This window comes from Pleurodeles waltl, chromosome 6 (genome assembly GCF_031143425.1).
Source record: "Pleurodeles waltl isolate 20211129_DDA chromosome 6, aPleWal1.hap1.20221129, whole genome shotgun sequence".
NCBI classification, from domain to species: Eukaryota; Metazoa; Chordata; class Amphibia; order Caudata; family Salamandridae; genus Pleurodeles; species Pleurodeles waltl.
In genome coordinates this window covers 725,545,689-725,562,572 of record NC_090445.1, presented here as the reverse complement: position 1 = coordinate 725,562,572, position 16,884 = coordinate 725,545,689, and the positions used below count along the sequence as shown (strand labels likewise).

Here is a 16,884-nt window from a genome sequence, read left to right as displayed (position 1 = left end):
ATATATATATATATATATATATATATATATATATATATATATATATATATATATATATATATATATATATATATATATATATATATATATATATATATATATATATATATATATATATATATATATATATATATATATATATATATATATATATATATATATATATATATATATATATATATATATATATATATATATATATATATATATATATATATATATATATATATATATATATATATATATATATATATATATATATATGCAGAGAGGAGACCTTGCACCAGTATATATATATTACCCAGTGTACATCTGTTTGTGGCATGTTGCGCCGCAGATTCACATGCTGTGCACTGTTCCTGCCATCTAGTGTTGGGCTCTGAGTGTTACAAGTTGTTTTTCTTCGAAGAAGTCTTTTCGAGTCACGGGACCGAGTGACTCCTCCCTTTCGGCTCCATTGAGCATGGGCATCGACTCCATCTTAGATTGTTTTCCCCGCAGAGGGTGAGGTAGGAGTTGTTAAAGTAAGGATACTAGAGGTGCCCATGCAATGGAGTAAATGTGTATGTACATGGAGTATTAAACTCAAAAATATTTACATGTATACAATTTAAATGCAACTAAAACGGCTACAGGCTCCGGGGGAGGTTGCATGTGAATCTGCAGCGCAACATGCCCCGAACAGATGTACACTGGGTAAGTGACATTTTCCGTTCAATGGCATGTGTAGCTGCAGATACACATGCTGTGCATAGACTACAAAGCAGTAATCCTCCCAAAAGGGTGGTCAGCCTGTAGGAGTTGAAGTTGTTTGAAATAATGTTCTTTATACAGCCTGTCCTACTGTGGCTTGTTGTGTTGCCAACACATCTACAGAGTAATGCTTAGTAAATGTATGGGGTGTAGACCAAGTGGCTGCCTTACAAATCTTTGTCATTGGTATATTACCTAGAAAAGCCATTGTGGCACCTTTCTTTCTGGTGGAGTGTGCCCTTGGTGCAATGGGTAATTCTCTTTTAGCTTTGAGGTAACATGTCTGAATACATTTGACTATACATCTGGCTATGCCCTGTTTGGATATAGTGTTACCGGCATGGGTTTTTTGGAAAGCTACGAACAATTTTTTAGTTTTATGAAATGCTTTTGTTCTGTCTATGTAATACATTAGCGCTCTTTTTATGTCTAATGTATACAGTGCTCTTTCTGCTACTGAGTCAAGTTGTGGAAAGAAGACTGGAAGTTCAACTGTTTGGTTTAGATGAAACGGTGATATAACTTTTGGTAAAAAATTTGGATTTGTACGGAGAACAACTTTATGTTTGTGTATTTGTATAAAGGGTTCTTGGATAGTAAACGCCTGTATTTCGCTAAATCTTCGTAGTGAAGTGATGGCTATTAGAAAAACTACTTTCCAGGCCAAGAATTGGATTTGACAGGAATGCATGGGTTCAAATGGTGGACCCATGAGTCATGTAAGTACAATATTAAGATTCCACGAAGGTACTGGTGGGGTTCTTGGAGGTATGATCCTTTTTAGTCCTTCCATAAAGGCTTTAATAACTGTGATTCTAAAAAGTGACTTTGTATGTTTAATCTGCAGAAGAGCCGATATTGCAGTGAGATGAATTTTGATGGAAGAAAAAGCGAGATTTGCTTTTTGTAAGTGTAGTAAGTAACTCGCAATGTTTTGTATGGAGGCCTCATGGCGTGATTTGATTTGCTTGACAGTAGAAAACAAACCTTTTCCATTTATTAGCATAACAATGCCTTGTTGTCGGTTTCCTTGCTTGTTAATGACCTCCATACACTCATTTGAAAGGTTTAGATTGCCAAATTCTAAGACTTCAGGAGCCAGATTGCTAGGTTGAGCGATGCTGGATTGGGGTGTCTGATCTGTTGTTTGTGTTGTGTTAACAGATCTGGTCTGTTTGGTAGTTTGATGTGTGGTACTACCGAGAAGTCCAACCGTGTGGTGTACCACGGTTGGCAAGCCCACGTTGGTGCTATGAGTACTAGTCTGAGTTTGTTTTGATTCAGTTTGTTAACCAGGAAAGGAATGAGTGGGAGAGGGGGGAAAAGCGTAAGCAAATATTCCTGACCAGCTGATCCATAGAGCATTGCCCTTGCACTGAGTGTGTGGGTACCTGGATGCGAAGTTTTGGCATTTTGCGTTTTGTTTTGTTGCAAACAGATCTGTTGTTTGGTGTCCCCCAGCGGTAGAAGTAATCTTGTAGAATCTGGGGATGTTTTTCCCCACTCGTGAGTTTGTTGGTGATCTCGACTGAGATTGTCGGCTAACTGATTGTGAATGCCTGGTATATATTGTATTATCAGGCGAATGTTGTTGTGAATTGCCCACTGCCAAATTTTTTGTGCTGGGAGACACAGTTGTGACAAATGTTTGTTTAGATAATACATTGTTGTCATATTGTCTGTTTTGACAAGAATGTGTTTGTGGACTAGAAGGGTCTGAAAGGCTTTTAGTGCTAGAAAGATTTAAGAGATTTATGTGAAGTTGTTTTTGTTGACTGTCCCACTGACCTTGTATACTGTGATTGTTGAGGTGTGCTCCCAACCCAATCATGGAGGCGTCTGTTGTGATAATGGCGTGAGGCACTGGGTCTTGAAATGGCCGCCCTTCAGTTAAATTTACAGGGTTCCACCATTGAAGCGAAGAGTGTGTTTGGCGGACTATCAACACTAGATCTTGGAGTTGACCATGTGCCGGCGTCCATTGTTTCGCTAGGCACTGTTGTAAGGGCTGCATGTGTAGTCTTGCGTTTGGGACAATAGCTATGCATGAGGACATCATGCCTAGTAGTTTCATTACAAACCTGACCGTGTATTGTTGGTTTGGCTGCATGCTTGATCTTATATTTTGAAACGATTGAACTCTTTGTGGACTTGTAGTGGCAATTGCCCTTTGTGTGTTGAGTGTGGCTCCCAAGTATTGCTGTATTTGGGATGGTTGTGAGATTTTTGGTAATTTATAGAAAACCCTGGTTTGTGTAGAGTATCTATTACATATTGCGTGTGGATTTGACATTGGTGTTGAGTGTTGACTTTTATTAGCCAATCATCTAGATACGGGAATACGTGCATGTGATGTCTCCTTATATGAGCTGCTACTACGGCTAGGCATTTTGTAAATACCCTGGGTGCTGTTGTTATCCCGAAAGGCAACACTTTGAATTGGTAATGTTTGCCATGTAATACAAACCTGAGGTATTTCCTGTGAGATGGATGAATGGGAATGTGAAAATACGCATCCTTTAGATCCAGTGTTGCCATGTATTCCCCTTGTTTTAGTAAGGGAACTACGTCCTGTAGTGTTACCATTTGGAAATGATCTGATTTGATGAACAGATTTAACGTTCTGAGATCTAGAATAGGCCTTAACGTTTTGTCTTTTTTTGGAATAAGGAAATATAGGGAGTAAACCCCTGTTTCTTTTTGGTGATAAGGTACTAGTTCTATGGCTTGTTTTGCTTGGACCTCTATTTGTAATAGGTCTAAGTGTTGTTCTGACATCTTGTGCGTTCTTGGGGGAACATCTGGAGGGAATATTGTGAACTCTATGCAGTAACCATGTTGGATAATTGATAGAACCCATTTGTCCGTGGTAATGTGTGCCCAATTGTTGTGGTATTTTGTTAATCTCCCCCCCACTGGTGATGTGTGTTGGGTGAGTGTGACATTGAAGTCACTGCTTGCTACTAGGGGTCTGCTTGGCAGGCTGAAATTTTCCTCTTGGGAACTGTCCTCTATAGGAACCACGAAACCCCCCTCTCTGGTACTGAGACTGGTAAGTGGGTTTTGTTTGGGAGGTGGATGGCTCTGAGGGTTGGTGTCTAAACCCTCGCCTAAACTGCGGCTTCCTAAATGTTCCCCTGTACTGAGAAGAATAGAGCGCGCCCATGGCTTATGCCGTGTCCGTGTCTTTTTTCATTTTCTCTATTGCGGTGTCCACCTCCGGCCCGAATAGTTGGTGTTGGTTGAACGGCATATTTAATACCGCCTGCTGTATTTCTGGCTTAAAACCAGAACTTCGTAGCCATGCATGCCTTCTAATGGTAACTGCTGTATTGACAGTCTGTGCCGCTGTATCAGCAGAGTCCAGTGCAGAGCGGATCTGGTTGTTGGAGATGGCCTGTCCCTCCTCCACCACCTGTTGGGCACGTTTTTGATGCTCCTTTGGTAGATGTTGGATAATATCCTGCAGCTCGTCCCAATGTGCTCTGTCGTAGTGGGCAAGGAGGGCTTGTGAGTTGACAATACGCCACTGATTGGCCGCTTGCGATGCCACTCTTTTCCCTGCCACGTCAAACTTACGGCTTTCTTGCAGCCAACCACTACAACTGAGTCCGGAGGGAGCTGTTGTGTAATAAACACAGGGTCTGACGGGGCGGTTTATAGTTTTTTCTCGACCCTTGGCGTGATGGCCCTTCCTTTTACTGGTTCCTGGAAAACCTGTTGTGCATGCTTAAGCAAGCCCGGTAACATTGGCAAGCTTTGATACGAAGCATGTGTGGATGCCAGAGTGTTAAACAGAAAGTCATCCTCAACTGGTTCTGAATGCATTGTAACATTGTGAAATGTTGCTGCTCTTGCCAGTACCTGTGTGTAAGACGTGCTATCCTCTGGAGGTGAAGGCTTTGAAGGATAGCACTCAGGACTGTTGTCCGAAACTGGTGGGTTGTAGAGATCCCAGGGGTCCGCATTGTCCTGCGTCATCCCAGTATGTGTGGGTGACTGTGCCATTGGTGTACCCACTGGTGACAGTTGCGGCGAGTGAAGTGGGGACATTTGTGGTGAGAAATGTGGGGGTGGTGACCTTTCTCTAACCACTTTGGCTTTTGGTTGCATTTCAGTCTCATGAAAAGCCAGTTTTCTCTTACACTTGAGCGGAGGGATGGTTTGTATTTTCCCTGTGTCTTTCTGGATTTGTAGCCTTGGTTGAGCTTGGTCAAGCTCTTCCAAATCCAGTTCCTGCTCGAATCTGTGCCTTTCCTTGAGCTGTTGAGAGAGCCCCTGCTCTTCCATATAGGAAGTCTTTTTCGGCTCTGGAGCCGTTTTTTTCGGTACCGAAACCCCGATGGATACTGTCAGTCTCAGCTCCGAGAGGCTTTTCAGAGGTTTGCTCGGCTTGACCACTCGATGTCGACTCTTTTCGGTGCTGGTTTCTCGACCCGAGTCGGAAGTCTTCAGCATTATTTTGGCCTTTTTCGATGCCAATGTTGGTATTTGGTCACCGCCTTTTTTGTGGGTCGAGCCATGGCCTTCCGGCAGTGGCGTCCACGAGGCCTTGTGTTTCTTTATCTGACCTTGGGTCTGGGACAGGTGTTCTCACTTTTTGCGCCGCCGTCGGTGGCCGATCCCCGTCAGAGTCATCCGAGTCCGAACCCTGAATGGAAATTTGTGTTTCTTCCTCCTCTATGTCGAAGTGTTGTGTCGGCTTCGATGCCATCTACAAACGTCTTGCGCGCCGATCTCTTAGGGTCTTCTTGGATCGAAAAGCTTTGCAGGCCTCACAAGTATCCTCTCTGTGTTCGGGCGACAAACACAGGTTACAGACCCAATGCTGGTCTGTATAAGGATACTTGGCGCAACACGTCAGACAGAAACGGAAGGGGGTCCGGTCCATGAGTCTTCGACGACGGGTGTGGTCGGGCCGACCAGGCCTTGGGTAAGTGCGAAAGTCCAGAAGGGACGCCGAAGCGGTCTTGTTGTCAGTGCCGATGTATTTATACTAAACCGGTCCCGAACGCAAACAATACTGACGGATTTCGATGTTTTTCTAAGTTTTCCCGATTCGAACTACGGAGCGAAGAGGAACACGTCCGAACCCGATGATGGCGGAAAGAAAACAATCTAAGATGGAGTCGACGCCCATGCGCAATGGAACCGAAAGGGAGGAGTCACTCGGTCCGGTGACTCGAAAAGACTTCTTCGAAGAAAAACAACTTGTAACACTCCGAGCCCAACACTAGATGGCAGGAACAGTGCACAGCATGTGTATCTGCAGCTACACATGCCATCGAACATACACATATATACATTTATAAAAATATAATACAGGCAGTTGCCAGTAGGCAATTATAGTTAGAGCCATGTTTCCATAAGCATTTTTTGACTTGCCTATATCTTTGGCACCGTTTGACGAATCTTCACTAAATTTTCCAAAACAAAGTGCCCCGCTGATTCTTGTTGTGCATGGAAAGTTTTGGGTTGATCCATCAATCGGGGCTGAGAAAAAGGAGGCGGGTGTCAAAAAAGTTGCATTTCCCATGGTAATTCCCACAGGACCTTTAGACAAGGCTTCAGCCCAAAACGCTGGAAGGAATGACACGAAATTTGGCAAAAGGCTAGCTTTCGGTACGCAGGTTACGCTTTTGCTTTTTTGATATAACTCCATTCAGTAGTTTAGGAGCTATTAAAGGGAAAACAAATTTGTATTCGATGCAAATCCTTTGCGGCGATCACAGCGAATTTGCAAATGCGCGGAACAACAGGAATGCTGTGACTGGCTGGCCGCAATCTGACCATAAAGTTGTGGCCGCCATTTTAAGGTCCCGGGAGACGGTGCCCGGGGCTGAGAAATAAAATGATGTGGCATAAAGGGTCAGGGTGAGATACCCTGACCCCCAGTGCTGTGATACTGAGGTCTGTGAGGATTAAATTATGCCCTTAAAAATATATTTTTTTCAAGCAGTGCAATATTCACAAATTCATCATAACTAAAACAAATTCGCGAAAAAAAAAAAAAAAACCACACTCATCCATACACCAAGTCATTCACTCAGACACTCATGCACCCACTCACAGACCCACGCAGAGAACGAATATGTTGCAATGCTCAGCACGGCCTGCCAACTGTAACTCCGTGTGGCCGCAGGCCGTGCGCACTAGTGTTTGGAATAACGTGTAGTAAGTAAAATTACTTTACATTAAAAAAAAAATTTAAAAAATAAACGCTGAAAAACAAATGTTACAGGGACGTTACAGTTAGGTTCTGAATTTACTCGTACAAAACTACAGAAATTGTGCAGTTATAGTTAAAGTTATTTCAAGTAACTATAACTCACACCCTAAGGTAACTACAACTTGCGCCTTCACGATGCACAGCTATTACATCATTGATGACCACCACTATGGCATTATTTATATTATCACAACATTTGCAATAAAATTTTTGGTGAGAAAACTGTGTATGTTGAGTGTGCAAGTTATAGTTACCTTAGGGCGCAAGTTATGGTTACTTGAAATAACTAACTATTCTGATGGACCTCTCACACTGGCATTTGGTTGATGACATGGTAGTCCGGACCCAAATAGACAGTGACCACAGTCCACTCTGTCTTAGTTTAGAGCCCCCCTGTGGAAGGGCGCCTATTGTGACAACGAGCGCCAAAGTAACCAAGGTGGTTCAGGTCGAGAACAGCAGACTGTGTCTAAGACGAAGAAAGGTTGTCCTGCGAGACGACATTCTCTCTTCCATCAATCAAGATCTGACACACTGTGTAGCATTGATATCCACAATGGAAGAGGGAAGCTATTAACCATGGCAGCTGCCCACAACACTCGTAGTGCTCTGCCCCGCGAGGGAGATAACTGGTATAATCGAGACTGTTGGTTGGCCCGAACAAATCTAATTAATGCAATCAAGCAAAAAGATGTTGCCCGAGTTAGGACTCTGTTGAACCTGTATAAGCAGACGCAGAACAAGGCCAGGAAAGACTGGGAGGAGGAAAGTTGGAGACTTATGAAGGTTGCTTGTGAACGCAGGGATTCTAGATCCTTTAGGCTTATGGTAAGCAAAAGAAACCAAAGGGGAGTTCCTGAAATTGCCAATAATATCCAGCCCTCAGACTGGTTCCAACATTTCAATTCCCTCTACAATGTCAAAAGCCAATTCACAACCATCTTTGCCCCTTTACTCCCACCCCAGCCGAATACCACCCATTGTGACGGTTTGTTTAACCTGGGAGACATCCGAGATGCAATAAATAACATAGTACGTTTGAAAGCTGCTGGCCCCAATGGCATTCCCATTGACCTTTTTCTTCATAACATCGACAAATGGGCTGAGTACATCCTCCTTTTATCCATACAATTGCTAGGGAAGTCCCCATTATAAAAGTCATGGAGGGGTGCTGAGGTAACACCATCTACAAGAAAGGTATTAGGTCCCTAGCCGCCAACTATAGGCCCATAAGCCTTAATGATACAGTGCAAAAGGTATTTTGTCATGCACTACTATCAAAAATCCACGACTGGATCTCCGAGAATAACATCCTGACCCCATTCCAGGCTGGCTTTAGGCCCAAAACAAGTACCATGGATCAGGTGTTTCGGTTTCTGCTCCTGTACTGGAAGTTTGTAGTGATAGGGAAGGGAAGTCTCTATGTAGCCTTTATAGATCTCAAATCTGCATTCGACCTGCTCCCCAGAGGTAAACTCTGGGAGGTCCTCAACGAGATGGGAATGCCTCCAGGGCTCCTGACCACAATCATTCGATTACACGAGGCCAATTTTGCAAAAGTACGTTGGGGGAACCAGGGTGATCTCGCCAATCTGATCAAGGTAGTCAGGGGTGTTTGGCAGGGTCGCTTAATAGCTCCAACTCTCTTCTCCCTATATTTGAACCAGGTCATTCAACACCTCACATTGCAGCCCTCTGATGTACCAGCCCTAGGCAACGAAAAGATTGCAACACTTCTGTTCGCAGATGATACCCTGATAGTATCCAAAACCCTGATGGGCCTCCAATCCTCGATGAATTGATTTGATGATTTCTGCTCCCAAGAGAGGCTTAGAAATAAACACTTCCAAAATCAAGTTAATGGTTATTAACCCACACAGATTATACAAGGGAAACCTTTCTCTAGGTGGGTCTAAATTACAACGAGTTAACACCTTTGAATATTTGGGGATCAAACTATGAGACTCAATATCCTGGAAAACCAATATTAATTCTGTATCATTAAAATTTAGCCAGCTGGTGGGCGTCCTTCTAAGGGAGCACCATGCATCCACTACACGACCAATAGCTGCTGCTCTCCAGATCAACAACATGAAGTCTGTCGGCACACCACTTTACAGGGCTGGATTCTGGGGCTTTGAGGATGTAAAGGAGCTTACCCGTATAGAAAACATGTTCATGAGAAAGCTCACCTTCCTGCCCCTGAGTACCCCACTTCTTCCTTTGCATTTGGATCTGGCCCGTAAACCATTAGCTGCCATAGCTGGTTTTAGACCGTTGCTGTTGTGGAAGAGAATCATGGCAACTCCCAAACTTTCCGCCTATGCCACCGCGTTCAGGGAAGTTTGTTCTTTAGGTACCTCCAATAAGATCCAGTGGATCTATTCAGTCAAGTCATCATTGATTGCCACTGGGATGGGAGACTCATGGAACTCCTCATACACAGGGTCACCACCGACCAAAGAAAGAATGAAGTTGTGTTACTGGGAGTGGGTAATTGAGTCTAAATCTCGCTCACTCTCATTAGGGCAACTAGCGAGTTTCTGGACTTTAAGTCTACCTGGTTGCTAGACCCTTACCTGGATAGCATTCTAGATCCGACTGACAGGAAGCTCTATATGCAATTTAGATTTGGTTCCCTCCCTCTTAAAACCTTTACTAGTATATGGCAGAATAGGGCCCCTACCAATAAGTCATGTTCCAGCTGCAACTTGTCCCAGGAGTGAACCGCCGATGTCTTCTTCGTATGCCCATCTTACACTCCTTTATGGAGGAAATGGCTGGTGCCAACCTGCAAACGGCTTGAGACCCAAGATCATGCTACAGCCATGAGGATTTTAAAATCAGAGTCTAGTCTGCCCATTGCAGTTGCCAAATTCCTCAGAGGAATGTGGCGCATCAGAAGGAAACTGGTCAAGATTGCCTAGCTACTATGTCCCTGTAGACCTACTTGTATTTTTCAGCCCCCATACTGTATTTTGGGACTGTCTGTTTTTTACTCTTTGTGCATCGTTTTTATTTATTTTAAGCAAATTTCCATTTTATGAATCTTAATTTATTATTTATTGTGGTGTTGTGTGACTTTTATGGCACTGGATGCCAAAATAAAGTTTTATGAATGAATGAACAAACTATAACTGCTGAATTTCTATGGTTTTATATGAGTAAATTCAGAACCTAACTATAACCTCCCCATAACCTTTGTTTTTTTCTATATATGCGTGTTTCTTTTACCTTATGTATACTTACCTTTTGCTGTAAAGGCATGTGTGGTAAAGGTATATGCATGGTAATGGTCATGTCATACAACCGACCTGCATACTTTTACAGCAGCTCCTGTTTGTCTTACTGCAAAACTGTCCCAAAATGCAATGCATCACAGCAAATCCAAGACTGCACAATTCTTTGGAAACACTCAACTTGGGCTCCAAGGGTTACAGATGTGTATGGGGAGTGTGCTATGGTAATCCTAGTGCCCTTCCACTAAAATCCAGTTAGGGACAGGCACTGCACCAACAACACACCCAGGCTGGTAAGACCAACATTGGGTCTTTAAGCAACCAGACAGGGGATCCATAAGAATTATCTTGGAATCCTGTTATCGCCCTTTCAAAAATTGAGAAAGCAGGATTTGACTCTAATGTCAAAAAGGATGCCCACAGCCCAACTCCATCTATATTCTGTGGAAGTCAGAGGTGTCATCTCTCTCCCTTCAGCCTTTTGTGTTTTTACACATGCCACTTTTAAATACCATGCAGGCTACACTTGTAGGCTACAAGGCTTTGTATAAGGGTGACGTTTTTACCTTTCAAATAGGGTTATTTTAACATACTGCAATGCAGCAGTCAGGTTACACAGGGTAGGTGGAAAGCCATGTTTGCTTTGTCACATTTGTGGATGGCATAGTAGATGCTGAAGTCCATTAGTGCCACTTAATATCCAGGCCTCGGGTGCACTTTGAATCACCATGAGCTAGAGACATATAAGCACGTAAAAGCAAGTTAAATAGACCAATCTGGAATAGGCTAATTCAGCCATGTTTGAGGGGGAAAATAGGCACTTTGCTACTTGTCACTAGTTGTAAAACCAGCAAACAAAGTAGGGTCCAGCAAAGGTGAAAAATGTAGGGTGGCCATGCAGAAAAGGCAGACTTCCTACAGCCTGAACAAGCATGCTAAAATATATATATAAGACTTAAAAATTCACAAAACTTTCAAGGTCACCAACACGTTAGATAGGAGGAACTCCGCCAGATATAGATCTATTTTGTTTCACTTGTCAATTAGCTTCATACTAAACATTAACCGACCTTAAAAGTATGATAAATTAGGCTGTTTGCCTGTTTTTCTGGAAAACAACAACAAAAAAGCACTTTATTTAATAACCCGATAAGAGAATATATCAAGTGGACTTTTTTTTTCTTTTACAATGTATTGGTTCGTACTATAATCAAAGCAGGTAATTTTAAATATTTAAAATGACTGACTTCAGTACTTACCATATATATGAAAAGAGGCACGATGCTCTGCAACGCTCCCATGTATTGTGCCAGAGCAATGTTAAATCTTTCTACATAAAGATCTGGAGGGCTGACCTACAAAAGAAGAAAACAACAAGGTCAGGCTACTGTTCTCAAGGCAACAGTCAGCCTTTATATTCGCAAATACGAATCATGGAACACAAAGGTGGATTTTTAGGCAACTCTACCTGAGGTACTTTGCATAAAACCTATGAGAAAATCCTTGTTCAATGCAAGGACAGAGAATATAAGTACTGTGAGAGAACACGAACAAACTAAATGACCTATGCAGAGCTCTGGGATCAGTATTTAGAGGTGTTATAGGAGTCATGCAAGTATCTGAAATACAGGAACAGATAGCACGGCACAAAACAGAATAGACACCCACAGATAATTTAGTTATTCATTTATTTACACATCATCAAAATAAAATAATATAGCAAGATTTCTAGTGAGGGAGAGAACCACGTGTACAAAAAAATGCAATATAGTTCAGTTTAAAATTACTGTCAAGAAGAGGGTAGAATGGTGCAATACAGTAAATACAAGGTGGCAAGGCTGGAAGTAGCTACTTTTCTTGCAATGGATGGTGGAAGGGAGAGAAAAGGTTGCATAAGAGTGGTTACAGCTTGGGGCTTGTCAAAGGTGAAGAATTAGGATGTAGCTGGCTGAATCAATCAGTTGAACAGGAGGCGTTTAGTTCAGATTTGAAAACACTGATGAAATGATTAGTGCGTCTAGAAGGTGGGATGTAATTGCAGCTTTTGGGTGCGTAGCCAAACTCCATGGGAGGGCACCAACGATTCCTGACCAGGTTCACTCCTTCCTCGGGCTGGTGAAGAAAGATTCCACTTCAAGTCAAGGGTACACACATACTTCAACAAGGTAATGCAGAGTGCTGAATTATCAGGATAGCGTGGGGGAGATGTAGTCCTAACATGCACAGCATTTAGGCTAGAGTTGTTTTCTGCATTGGTCTTCAAACATTTTAAGGCTGCAGTCCACAGGTAAAATAATTTTACCATGCAGCCCTAAAATGACAAACCACTGTTCTTACAATTATTCTGTAAGATGTTATGTAATACAAGCAAGCTAAATCATTGTATTGGGCATGAGGGCACTACCTTTAAAAAATAAAGACAAAACTGAATTGCAGTAGTGTATTTCAATTTCTCACACTTTGATACCTGTAGTGCAAAACAAAGTAAAGTAAGCCAAATATTTCAAGAAAGAACGTGGATTGGGGACTTATTCAAACACTTTTGCAAAAGCAATATTTTATTTTACTTTTTCCATACAGTAACTCCTATAAATTGTATAAATGTGCAACATTATGTACAGGACTTTAGAAGGTTGTTAAGTACATTTGAAAAAAAAAAATGTTTATTCTGCTCTTTTCCACTATTGTACCCAGTCGGAAATTGCCTCCATTCTATTTGTGACATGTTGAGACAGATGGGACTTTTTAGCTAAAAACACTTTGCATGATGCAATTTTGCAGCCCATCCGTACAACAGTAAATGAGAGACCACAAGTCGCCCTGCACTGTTGGCTAAAATTCTACGGCTGGCTAAATGGGTTTGACATGAAACGGTACCACCCGACAGTTCTGAACACAACCATTCAAACACTGAAATAAGGGGTGAGACATTGGGGATTATTTAGATGCCACCCATGACCTGACTTACAAAAAACGTTCTTGATTACTTGTTAGACAGTATCATGGCCAGTGTTTAGTTTCACTTAAATTAAAGCACGGCTTTCAGCATTATGTTTGTCTGTGTTCGCCAGGAACACGATCTTGTAGGTGGATGGCACGGTCTTCCCACAAGATTCCGGAGCCACTCAAAGAGGATGCATGTTCTCCATTTCATGTTAGGCTCTTATGATACAGCCACAGCCAGATGCCTCCCGGCGTGCTCCATTCTACCTCCGACTGGTCAAACCACTAGACTTTACCAAGCACAGAGACCCCAGCATTCCCTGCATAGCTCATTGTTCACCAGTGTAACTCGTGCCACACTTGTCATTAATGAACGCACCCTTCCCCCGGGTCCCTGCGTCACAATTTGAATACCTGTTCTTTACAGAGTACAGCTGCTTGAGGGGGCACTAGCGAAGCACATTAAATGAAGGAATTTGCTACGTATGACTGCGCTTGGACGCACGTCCTAATTAAATAATGCAATCAGACTGGTACAAAATGTAAGGCAATGTAGGAAAATGATTAAGGTGCCATGCTGCAGATGTCATTACAATAAGAATTTCTTATGCTGTAACTTCAAAGGAAGAAAGCAATTTGTCAATGCATCTAATGAGACCACAACCCTTGCACCAACCATGGGCACAGGGTGTACCATTACGTGTTTCTATAGAGCACAATAAGGTTTATTTGTACAAGGTTTTTGTAAGGCACATTAAGGTTTCTTGGTGCCGGGAAAAGCCTTAACTGAACAACCTGGACACCATACAATGCAACAGTCACAGGGATAACACATCACAGAATAAAAACATGTTCCGAAGATAACAAAAAGCTTTACATTTTTAATAGATTGAAATACAGACTATTCAGGAGGTAATATTCTCAATGTTCTTGATTCTTAAAATGAACACGTTCCCGGATCCGGCAGGATCAAGAGGCTATTTAGGCCCAAAGGGAAACAAGGAGAGAGCCCTTTTCCTGCCTTACAAGCCCTGTGTAATTAGTTGCTTTATTTAACCATTCGACCACTACACTTGTTAATGAGCCAATACCATGGAGAGGATAGTGTTTTTTCACAGAAGAATAGTCAAGGAAAGCCCTTAGTTCCTGCACCCCAAGGCCATTCAGAAACCAAACAATTTGATAATTAAAAAAAAAAAAAAAATGACACCCAAGAGGTAATCTAGACTGTTTCGGTTTTTAGAAATTACAAAATCAAGGAGCAACATACAGGCTACTTTAAGGCTGAAAGACCATCCAACTGGACTTCTTTGATGTTATAGCATCTCAGTATTTAAACCAATGCAGCATGGGCGATATATGTGCAAATGGATCATCACTTGTTCATGTATAATCAAGGAGTAAAGGAACAGGAATCAGAATCCATTGCATCAGTTCTCAAGAATTATCACTGATGAGTTGCAATCTCAACATTTGAGCTGTACCATAGAAAATCATTATGTAATGTCCTCAAGAGTACATGTTGTTTTTCTTTATTCTTCAGTATAATTGTGACCCCAATGCCTTCCATGGTGGAAGCATTTGGGTAGTAATTTATCATGCACGTATGTGGGGTTGCAAGGCAACTACTAATAAACTTCAATTGGTTCTAGCATAAAATATCCTCATCTATGCATACAGTGTTGGGAGTGCTAGGTAAATGGTGGTGTGCTAGGGCAGCTCCCAAACTGGGCAACTGATATCCCTGATGATATGTTTAAAAATCTGCTATCCAGCGCAATGAATCACCCCGTGAGCCCTGTAAAGCATAGTGAAATCGCGGGATTGATGTCTTTACCCTGACGGGAGGGTCTGGAGATTAACGGCTGCCAAAAGTTACAACTGCACCTTCACAATTTGGTTGACTGGCTGCAGTGGAGCCTCACAGCAATCTACCAAAGACCGACTCTGGGCAGTGTGTGCATTGTGTGTGCCTCGTCTGGCGAAGAGATATCATGAGGCTACTAAGGAGCTGGCTGTGCACTGGTGAGCTGATGATTTGGATAACGCAGAGGGCCTAGAGGAAGAAGCTGAGAGGAAAACAAGTACTGGGCTCTGCATCAGATAGTAAGCTCAGCCTGGTCGGGCCTGCAGAGCTGCAGCTAGCCTTCTGGATCCCCCTCCAAACAAGATGCACTGGGCCTAGAGCTGCCTAGAGGCACAACTTGTTGACTGCCTTTTGAGCTGCAACAGCACCCTTGAGTGCTTTGCCCCATATGGAGGATTACAATTGAACTGAAGACAATTATGCCTTCCTGAGAGATTGTTCAGAGGAAGTTGGGAGGGAGAAGGGAGACAAAAAGTCAATTTGTGGAGCCGGGTGGAGCATCAAATATATTGGATGATGAACCTACTCAAAGATGTGATTCTTGCTGCCAGGAATACCAAGACTACCCTAGAATCCAAGATAGATACTGCTGCTGTGGAGATGGATCTCAGGAAAATTGGTGACGAAGTGAAACTGCCAGAGACAACAATTCTGACATTAAAGAGGAGGTCACTTTCTTGTGATCCATGGTATCTGTCCTGAAAAAGTAAGCATGGCAGTCCAGGTAAGGCTCCAGAATGCTAAGGGGTGGTCACGATAAAACAATATCCGCCTTCTGGGGGTACCAGAAGGCTGAGGGCTCAAGAGCAGATCTCTTAGTTAAGGATTAGGCTGTCAATCATCTGAAACCCAAGGGACACTCCAAGTTCTTCTCTGCTGAGCGTGTGCACAGCTCCCTTCTGGCAGACGACCTGACCAGCCTTCATGGATTATAATAGCTCCATTATTCAACTATTGAGACTAAGGTGTATTATGCAGGAAGCTAAAAGGCAAGGTGACCTAAAGTATAAGAGCACCATTATCAGAGCGTTTCCAGATTTCATTCTGCCTATCCAAAAACAGAAGCTCCTTTGATGCGATTTAGCAACACCTTTAGGAATGAGAGATTGAATATCTGATGTTCTTTCCATCAAAGATCGGTGTTATTGCGGAAGTCAAATCATGGAACTTTGTAATGCTAAGGGATTTTTGGGGTTGGAGGTTTGTTGGATGAGAACTGCCTGCAAAAGTACTGAACAGAGGCCACCAGCGGAGGACTAATTGGACTGAGTCTACAATACTAGAGAATGACCCGAGATGGGCATGTCTCATGCATGCTCAAAGCTCCAAGGTTGTGAGAAGATAGATCAGCTTAACAAACCTCAGGTGGCTGGTAATAGAGTATTGGTAAACCCATATTTTAACTTATTAGTCCATGTCTTCACATCACTGTTCTTATTTAAATTAACATATCCAGCCAGGTCAGAAGATCTAATGAAGATTTATTTGGAGGTACATATATGACAAAGAACCAGGCCTTTAGATTGTCGGTCTCAAATGAAGGGATTTATCCTGTGAATTTATATAATACGGTGCTAATCCATTTGATATGTTCCTTGATCAATCCAATATGATAATGAAGGTTTATAAGAATTTACCTTAAGAATATTTTAATAGCCTTGAGAAAGCCCCACTAGGAGGCGAAACACGTGTCGGCGTTTGTCCTTCATCCATGCACGTTATATTGGTTCTTTGTCATCTATGTACCTCAAAATAAATCTTCATTGGATCTACTGTAGGTACAAAAGACTCCTATCAAATATCTGGGAGTATATTTGAGTCGCAGCTTAACTCAAACGTATGGGGCAAATGTA

The 16,884-nt window shown here is 42.4% G+C and overlaps 1 protein-coding gene across 1 annotated transcript in view; it reads right to left on the bottom strand.

The window, feature by feature from the left end:
- CACUL1 (CDK2 associated cullin domain 1) overlaps positions 1-16,884 on the bottom strand; it is a 378,635-nt gene that overhangs the window by 227,488 nt on the left and 134,263 nt on the right. The window contains exon 4 of the mRNA XM_069239246.1: positions 11,481-11,576. Within this exon, the coding sequence (XP_069095347.1) occupies positions 11,481-11,576 (96 nt within the window). The remainder of the gene's footprint in view (positions 1-11,480; positions 11,577-16,884) is intronic.